Source organism: Monopterus albus, unplaced genomic scaffold (assembly GCF_001952655.1).
Source record: "Monopterus albus unplaced genomic scaffold, M_albus_1.0 scaffold6.1, whole genome shotgun sequence".
Classification (NCBI taxonomy): Eukaryota; Metazoa; Chordata; class Actinopteri; order Synbranchiformes; family Synbranchidae; genus Monopterus; species Monopterus albus.
In genome coordinates this window covers 4,925,948-4,935,584 of record NW_018127886.1, presented here as the reverse complement: position 1 = coordinate 4,935,584, position 9,637 = coordinate 4,925,948, and the positions used below count along the sequence as shown (strand labels likewise).

Genomic DNA, 9,637 nt, shown 5'->3' with positions numbered 1-9,637 from the left:
ACACACTCTTGTGTGTTACAGCCTGCTCAGTGTTTTATAACTAAGGTGTCACTTTATTTTTAAGCTCATTTAATAAGACAAGTTGAACCAGAACAGACTCATTTGGAGCAGCATAGAAACACATACAGTACACACATGGATCACTGTGTAGAGCTATGGGCAGCTTCTGCACAACTTCTATAATTAATTAAAGTCCCACTCCAGAAACATTTTCATTTTTATATTTGTATATAAAAATACTTTACTATAAACAATATGCAGTCTAACACAGCTTTTCCTCAAAAAAATTTCAGTGGGCCTCTGTAATAGGAATGAACATTGCCCCTCATTGTGCATTCCAGGATCTATGAATGTTGCCGTCATCCCTTATGTGGATTTGAATAATTTTGCACGCCCAATTTTTCAGTTTTTTTATTTGTTAAAAACGTTTGAAATATCCAATAAATTTCGTTCCACTTCATGATTGTGTCCCACTTGTTGTTGATTCTTCACAAAAAATTACAGTTTTATATCTTTATGTTTGAAGCCTGAAATGTGGCAAAAGGTCGCAAAGTTCAAGGGGGCCGAATACTTTCGCAAGGCACTGTATGTCTATGACTGTGCGAGGTGGAGAATGATGACAAACTGACCACGTGCCTGTGTCACTTTGTTTACCCAAATGCTGGCTGTCCCAGATAGCCAGGTTCATTTACCCTCAGCTCAGCAAGAGTGAATTCTCCCAAAACACATAAAATATCTGAGGACTGTGACACCAACATGGCCAGGTGAGTGTCAGTTAGCATTTCTTTGTGCAAAATAATCCTTGAAACTGTTTTCATCACACCTATGTTTGCCCAGTGGGCGCTGTGTGTTTGTTTTCTTTTCCCTCCTGTATGTCTCGCTGAGTGTGGAAATGACAGAGCTATATGGCCAGTGGAGTCTAGTTTGCTCACCAAAAGGCCTCTAACCTTGTCAAACCAGGTTTTGGCAGAGGGGAATGAAACCTTGCGATTTTGTGGTGAAGAAGAGAAGAACCATGAGAGCACCCCGAGGAACACCGTCATCGTGTCAGCCGGAAACCTCATGTCAGTGGTCTTTAGGAGTGACTACTCTAATGAGGGTCGATTCACCGGCTTCCAAGCGTTTTACACCTCGGAAGGTGATGTAGAGACATGTGACCTGTGTTGCCAGAAGGCAGAAACATTTTGAGGGGCTTTAATTACACCAAGAGTAATGGACTTTCTAGAGAACTAATAGCAGGATATCAGCACACGTATATACAGCAGTGTTTTCAAATATTCATTCCGATCCAGAAAGAAAGAAGAGAGACTGCATATACAATAGAATAATTACAAAACAGTAGCACACAGAAAAGAAATGTAACAAAAGTTGTTAGAAGAATAACACCCCTAATTTGCATACATATAACTTTCAGCTTATCCAAACATGATAATACGGTTCATTTAAACATAGCCTGGCCATTTTAAAGCAGTTTGGCAAATCCATGTTCCCATTTTTAATTTTGCTTGCGTCCTTACGTTTGAACGACAAGTTTACTGTGTCTTTCAGTTTACCTTAAGGAAATTGCTGCTGATGACCCTGTAAGCCTGTCTGCAAGTTTTGTTTTCATGCAGCTAGTACTTTTTCAATTTAAACTTTTGTTTTAATTGGATGCAATGAGCACAGCTTGGAGCCTACTGCAGAATCTTAGTTTAAAACGCCTGGTTGTTTCAACCAAGTGACAGCACTTTTTTTTTTTTTTGCATAAACCAGAGTTAAGACAAACCAGATTAATTCACTGTCTGCTTAATTAAGCTGTGGTGAAGCTGTGGTGATTTACAGACCCCCACAAATTCAACTAATCATACATTGTCTAACTGAACATTTTCACATTTAGGATTTACAAGACATTCATACAAAGATAACACCACTCTCCTCATTTAAGCTATGTTCATGGATGGAAAAATACATACTTATTGTGCAGTGTTTCTCTCTCTAACATTTCTGTTTTTCACAGATATCAATGAATGTCTGCTCAAGATAGATGGGGAGAGAGTGTGTGATCACTTTTGCCACAATTACATCGGTGGATATTACTGCACGTGCCGACCAGGATATCTTCTCCATGACAACAAAAGATCCTGCACAGGTAAGACCCATGCATACTAGAGCTCACAAGGTATGTTCACTTACTGTAAGCTACATTGTGAGGTATAGCTTAACTTAACATTGGTCCCTGTATTGTGGTTGTCTCTGTATTGTGGTTCTAAAGCCTCTGTTCTTGTTTTAATGGAGAATTTCAGCTGTTATGTTACCAGATCTATAGATGTCTTGTATCTTGAATCTGGGAGAAGATACTATATGTTTTAATACAAAATTATCTGATTTTTTTCTGTGCATTATGTTGATCTTTTTGTAACCATCCTCTCCATGGTCTTGTATATATGTAATGTCAGAGCAAAAGGCTTATAATTATTCAGACTGGTAGGGTCTTTTCTGACATAATTATGCCACAGTTACAGCATTTTCTTTCCATACATCCTCCATACTCATGTTCTCCAGCACACATACATCTTGGTTCTGGTCTCGACACATGCTCTACGCTGTGGTATAAAAACACCTGAATGGCAACAGATTTTCTTCTAACTGAAGAAATAAACAAATAAACTATCAACTATTTTAGTTTGATTCCTGGTTGGAATGCACTTTGCATGCAGTTACCTTCCTTTGACTTCACTTCTGAGGTCAGACTCATCTACAAAGAATTCCACCAATTGCTCCTTGCGCTCATCCATTCAGGTTTGTCATCTGCAGTATTTTACCTTGCTGGATGACATTAGTGGGATGTAACCACAACCTTCCTTTGCTGTTTAATAGGACCAGCTTCTGTGAGTGTCACTGGATGTAGTTTGTCACTTGAATGTTCTCCCAAGTCATTTATTACATCCAACTCTTTTCTTTCTTTGCCTTTAAAAAAAATCCTTCTGTGTTTCTGGTTCATTGTTATATCAGATACTTCTTCCTGGACATATTCAATCATACTTCCATCCATTCTCTTTGATCATCTTCCGATTCACTGCTCAACATTTTCAACATTTACTGCGCTGGGGCTCAAAAATGCCTCGACCACCACTCGCCTTAACCTAGACTAGACCCTTCTGAATACACTGCTGCTCAGCTCCTCGTGTCCTCACTATCAGAGCCAGCAGATATCGATGGCAAAAAAAAAGCAACAAAATTAACATTAGTGTGTGCTGACTTCTTTATGAGGCACTTGTGTACAGCATATTTTAATTCCTCTCCACAGCAGCTGTTTATGATACTGTATAACCATAATTATAGCCAAACCTTTCATTTGGCACAGCTGATGTGGTATTGGGGTGTTTATAAGGACAATTAAAATATAAAATGTTACTGGTTTTATATTTGGCATGAAGGCTGAATGAAAACTGTAACAGATTGTTAATTGGTAAGCTTGTTGCTACACCTGACTTTTTTTTTTAGAAAAAAGTCATTTGTCTTTCAAAAATACTCAGTATTTTACAGTACAGCAAAACAAACCTTCAAAAAAAAAACAATTTTTCTGACATTTAACACAAAGCACACAGTTGATCGAGTTCTAGATTAGATTGAACTTTATCATAGTTGGCCTGTGCTAACTATTTTCAGACTGAAAATGCATACTGATGCATACAGTTGTTGATCTCTGCCAGCTGGTGTAAGGCAGGGTTAATTACTGTCGATTCCTAAGGGAAAATCAACTTCAAAATGGCATTAAAAATTGATACCTGTGTGCAGCACTAATAGTGTACTGACACTAGATAATTAATCACAATTACCAGTTGATGTGCCTTAAATTATTATTCTCTGCCAGAGGAAAATGGATGACAAAACAAATCATGCAACAAATTGGCAAAAATGATTATCTGCCTACAGACTGTACTAATTATATGAATTACAGCAACTCAGCCTCTTTGCAATACTCATTTGTTTTGTCTATAATAACATCTGCACACTTGCTGGGGCAATAACGCAAACCTAAATGAATGCCATCATTTATGATGCTAAAAAATGTTTCAATTATTTACTTCAAATCAAAAAAAAAAAACATTTCAATAGCCACTACTGTATAACTCAAGCATTTGCGGGTAGATCATAAGAGTTGTTCAGCAGTTTTTGCATAATGCATTATGGCAATGGGTGCCCTTACAAAAGATAGAATGTGTGTTATTTTAGACAGCTGCTGTAACACAATTTATGGTCTTGTTGAATTGAAGCTATATTAATAAGCTATTGTTGTCTCTTTTCATTTTGTGATTGCACTGTGGAGAAACAGTCCTTGAGAGTAGAATCATGTTCTAAAAGTGTTTGCTTCAAAGATGTTTACATTTATTGTTGAAAGCCATTGTTATGGCTGAGTGGAACATACATTAGGGTACACTAACAGTAATGGTAAAGGCACATTTTATTTTAGAGTATTTGGGGCGGGGGTGTGGGTGGTTTCACACTCTCTTCTGAAGCAAGGCTCATCTCCCCACACTTTGAAAACCCCAGGTCTAAAATATTGAGTAGCATTTTAATGAGTGTGCGAGTCTTCCTTACAGTGCCATGCCATGGCGAGGTGTTGACTTCGCTGTCAGGGATTCTGACCAGCCCAAACTACCCTAGCCCCTACCCACCCATGAGTCAGTGTAACCACACTATTCGTTTGCCGGAGGGCTACAGAATAATCCTGGACTTCCTGGAACCCTTTGATATAGAGAGACACCCAGATGCCCCCTGTCCATATGATATGTTGAAGGTGAATTCAGAACCTAACACACACAAACACAGTGATGAATAAATAATGAATCCCTCCTCATGCTTGTGGAGGCAGCCAATTGCTGAATTGTCCTCCTTGGGTGATATATGGCCATGTTTGGCTGGACATCAATTAGTCAGGCATTTAATGAATCACCTGTTTCTTATTTGTTGTTTCTCTTTTGAAAGATTTCAACATCTGGGCAGGAGTATGGACCCTTCTGCGGATCGACACCACCAGCACGCATCGACACAGGAAGTTACCAAGTACACATTAAATTCAGATCTGACACTAGTGGGAAAAACAAGGGATGGAAAATCAAGTACACCAGTACTAATGTTGAATCCCTCATTTTAACTTAAAGTCTTACTGGCCTTTACACGGTGACGTTATATTGTTGCATCTTAAACCAATCATAAATTTGGTGATGAATCTTGGGAATTGGGCTTATCCATGAGGCTAGCAGAACACTAGCTAAGTCCTAATCTAATTGTCATTGTTTTATTTCTTTCATTGGAAAGATGCTGCTATAATCTCACCAACACAATCCTTTTTCAATCACCTTTGTATTTGGTGTTTTATCACTATTGTTTTCATGGTGGACTCAAATAACATGACTTCATAAGACAACAGTTTTGTATGATTGTATGTTTTGTGGCCATAACATATGTGGCTATAGGTGATCTAACAAGTATTTTGATTAAAAAAAAAAATTCCTGTAGCTGATTGCAAATAATTAACCTGCTCTGTACTTGCTGAATACAAATGCCCTTTCAGAAATAATAAGCTAATCTTGTTTAAAATCTCTGGACTGGACTGGTCTAAGAGGGGTGAATGCTAGTTGTTTAACCTTCATACATTATGCAGCTTGCTCTCAGCAGCTCCTACTCCTCTATCAAAGCATTCATTAGAGGTTTCTTCAGTCACATGAAATTGCCTCTCATCTGAGTCTTTACTCCATCTGTGGGGCAAAGGACCATGCCTGAGTATGTGGATGTGAAAATGAAATGTACTTGTGTTGATTTATTTCTGTGAACATATAATTTTTCTAAACCTCAATCTGTTCACTTTGACTCAACTGTTATGCTGCTACAGACAGTACAGTGCTTGGCGTTTGCAACCCTACAGAATCATATGTTCCTCAGTGGGTATTTGCTCTCTGAAAGTCATCTGAGCACATAGGACAAAGTCTGTTTCCAACATGAAATATCCAGCTGGTCCTCAGGGCAAATGGATGTTTACCAAGCAAACCTTCAACATTGTTAACTCATAATCTAATCCACCGAGACAGTGTGACACATGAAAGCACAATCAACTGCTCCAGCATCACGCTTACTTCTGACTGTTCAGCCTAGTTGGAGTCAGCGCCACAGGAATTATGCACACCATGAAACCCATTAACCAACTGTTGGGAAATATCTAGCAGCAGCATGGAGCCGACAGGCTTATATGCAAGTATTTTCTATGGAAGAGTCTTCACTATTGAGTGTTTTGTGGTATCTTTCATTTTCAGAGAACAGCTCCAAACTTTAAGCCTAAAACTAATGTAAAAAATACTCAGCTTTTGAGCAAGTCTTGAGCAGAAGAAGAGTCAAAATACAAAGTCATAGGATTCAAACACAGTGTTGAATAAGTTATTTTTGTACTGTGCCATCAGTGGGGAGTTCCTGTGCTCATCATTTTAGATTTCTAACATCCATTCTTGACGTAGAGATTCCTTTAATGGTCACAAATAATGATGGCATTTCATACCAAGGTGCATTAAAGACTGTTGTACAAATGCAATGGGGGAGCAAAAACAGTTGAACTGTGACAAGAACATAACATTTGTCTCCTTTTGCAGGATTCAGTCAGGAAGAAAAACAGGAGAAAGTTATAAGGCACAAGGTGGCCTGGTTGACAGAAAGAAGAACACACTGCTACTCTATACCCTCCACTAGATCCCCTACACTCACAGTGTAAATGCCACTAGTGGCAGTAAATGTAAATTATTTCTAACAGAAACAAAATCACCTATTCTTGCCACTCATATGTTGGAGATCCACAAAGGTTCCCTTGCTAGTTTAATGTATATTCCTTAACTGTTTTTAACTGAAAGTTTTAAAATAAAATGCAGTGCAAACCCTCTGCCTTAATTGGTCGTGTTTAAGAGGGCGAGGAATGTACATCTTGATACTAGGAATCTGATTCAACAGTAACAGTTTATACAAAACCTAAATAGTTCTTTATTTCGGGAAACAAGCCTATTGCCTTTCTTTCTGATAGTTACATGAGAAGATCTAAGCTCTAAATGTCCTTAGTTAACATGTCACATCTAGTTTAACTGTACACAGAAGTGTAAAAAAAAAATACAATCATTTCATCTAACTCGTACCAAGAAAGCAAATAAGTGCATTCCCCAAAATGTTAAACTGTTACTTTAAGTTTTCACATGGCTGTTTATATCTGTTTATTTTCACAGCACAGAAATGATCAAAATAAGGAGCCAAAAGAAAGGTGATGCCAATGTCAACATGCCTTAATAAAGACGACTGGTGCAAATCATTCTGCTTCGTCTTGAGGCAAAAGCATTCCAGTGGTTTGCAAGTTTTACAAAACAATGCAAATGTCAACATATATTAGTATTCATGGATTACAGCATTATGGACATTATAAGTAACACAGACTTGTTCTATTGACCCTGAGGCAGGTAGTGTGAATTCTTATCAGTCTATGCTCAGGTGAAGCCTAGTTGCTATTCTTTGGCCTCCTCTGTGCTCTTCTGACTGGACTGCCGGGGGTTGCTTGGCCGTGTGTTGCTCCTGATGGACTGCACAGCCTGAACTTGCTGGAGGCGTCTTGTCAGTTCAGTTTCACAGGCCTGCAGCAGCGCTGAGGTCCTCACTCTGTCCCAGCCCAGCACCTCTTCCATAGCTTCAACCCCTTTGGTCACTATCATCTAAAGACACACGGAAGAGGCTTCAGTTCAAACACCAGCAATGTCAACATGTGAGTCAGTGAGCCCTGTGAGAACTCCTATCATCTGCAAAGATTTTAATGTTCAGTTTTGGATGGATGTGTTGTGTTATGACTTGCAGTTTTATGCAAGCTGCATCATCATTTTTAGGCATTTGCAGTTATATACAGTACATATATAAAAGTCAAATCGGAGGACTTTTCTTCTGCAGATGTTTTGAGGTAGACTGGATCAGTGGTGTGACTGGACTACCTGCAGCTCCTCAGTGGAGAGCCTGGTCTCAGGGCTTGTTTTGCCTTTAAGGACCCTCAGTGTTCTGGACATGAATCCACATGCAGAGTCCACCTCCACTTCTTCCAGCACATCTATGTCGCCAGCCCCTGACAAATTTAAACAGGTTGTCTCTTAGTATAAAAGGGGTATAGTTGTAATAAATCACTGCAAGAGATGGGATTAATATACAGCGACAATAGTTCCACCTAGTGACCAAAAAACATAAGTACAGCTTTTTCCTTATGAGCCATGTGCATACAAACAGGCAGTAGAGCGAATACACTGATTACTGATTTATCACAGTGTTGGCATTTAAATAACAAAAAAAACTTAAGAAATAATACTTACAGCTGTTTTCACCACATGTATTTTTGAATTAAAAAAAATCTATAGTTTTGGGAGAATTCTTCCTGCTTGATTACTTTAGTTACTGTGACTACACGCTTTGGCCTCTGCACATCCCTCAATTTTTTTTTCTATATTGTGCCAGGCCAGCCCTGCATGCTGATTATGGCTTTGTCTGCGATGTCCCTGACCCTCATTAAAAGAACAAGCAGTTTATAGGTATTAACCTTCCTGCAAGGCTACACAGTCATACGATAACACTGATTAGTTTGCAGGATGATGTATGCATGTTTATTCATCGCAGCTATTCATTCAAATTTTATTTTAAAATGAAGGAAGATATAGGAGTACCTCTGACATTTTAAATGTATTATTTTTTTTACCGCAAACACTTTATATATAAACCAATATTATTTTATTATTAAAAACTAATTTAAATCTCAAACAACTAAATAACACAATTACAGCTACAAGATGATCTCAGAAACAGACCATCAGAGCAAAACGCAGAGCTAGACACCAATGCCACATATTACGCTGCATTTTTATATTAACAACAGGCTCTTAAAGGCTCTGACAGGGCTACTTGAGACTACTTGAGACTTTGTATTTAACAGACTATTGGCTCTTCAAAAGATGCAGTAATAGTTTTGCAGAGGCAATAATACAAAGTTGGCCATATCTCTAAAATGACTGCTGACTTTCTTGGAGAACTCTCTGTGACAGATTATTGCTGTAAGATACTCTGTAAAGTTTCTGTAGACTTTCTTTAAACAACTGAAACACAAAAAAAGCTAAAAAGTCTTTCCAGCCAGGGAGGAGACACATCACAGTTTAAATTGTGCCAGTCACAGTATAAGCTATGAAACCTCTTTAGAGTGTAAGGCAAGAATGAAATGCCCCATATCTTCATTTAAGATAAGAATTTCCGAACTGGACAAGTTAAAACCACCACGTAATGACAGAGTCATACCTCCCTGACTGTGATGACTTGGATTCTGCTGTTGTCTGTTCTCTTTGTTCACAGTGTTGATGTAGAGCTGAAGCAACTCCTTGGACTGTCTCTCTTCCTCTCTCCGATCCAAAACCCTCTGCAGTGTCTCCTGGAGGTCCTTGGCCTTCTTCTCTTGCAAACCCAGAGCAGAAGCTAGCTCAGGGCATGGGGCATCCACTAAAGCCTGGAACAGCAGGCGACAGAAAATATACAACTTTGAAAACAATACAGCAATAGGATAACAATTTTAAGTCTTAGCAAAATGACACGTGTGTGTGTGTGTGTCTCA

At 38.6% G+C, this 9,637-nt stretch overlaps 2 protein-coding genes across 3 annotated transcripts in view; one reads left to right on the top strand and one right to left on the bottom strand.

Moving 5' to 3' along the window:
* The window catches only part of masp2 (MBL associated serine protease 2), a 20,693-nt gene extending 15,380 nt beyond the window's left edge, over positions 1-5,313 (top strand). The window contains exons 5-7 of the mRNA XM_020615566.1: positions 1,997-2,128; positions 4,584-4,780; positions 4,969-5,313. Of these exons, the coding sequence (XP_020471222.1) occupies positions 1,997-2,128; positions 4,584-4,780; positions 4,969-5,142 (503 nt within the window). The 3' untranslated portion in view covers positions 5,143-5,313. The remainder of the gene's footprint in view (positions 1-1,996; positions 2,129-4,583; positions 4,781-4,968) is intronic.
* A 1,899-nt stretch (positions 5,314-7,212) lies between these two features.
* Positions 7,213-9,637, bottom strand: part of dffa (DNA fragmentation factor, alpha polypeptide) — an 8,868-nt gene continuing 6,443 nt past the window's right edge. For both annotated transcript variants that reach the window (XM_020617162.1, XM_020617169.1), the window contains exons 4-6: positions 9,328-9,532; positions 7,989-8,116; positions 7,213-7,718 (exon numbers count right to left, since the gene is read on the bottom strand). In XM_020617162.1, coding sequence (XP_020472818.1) covers positions 7,515-7,718; positions 7,989-8,116; positions 9,328-9,532 — 537 coding nt within the window. In that variant the 3' untranslated portion in view covers positions 7,213-7,514. The remainder of the gene's footprint in view (positions 7,719-7,988; positions 8,117-9,327; positions 9,533-9,637) is intronic.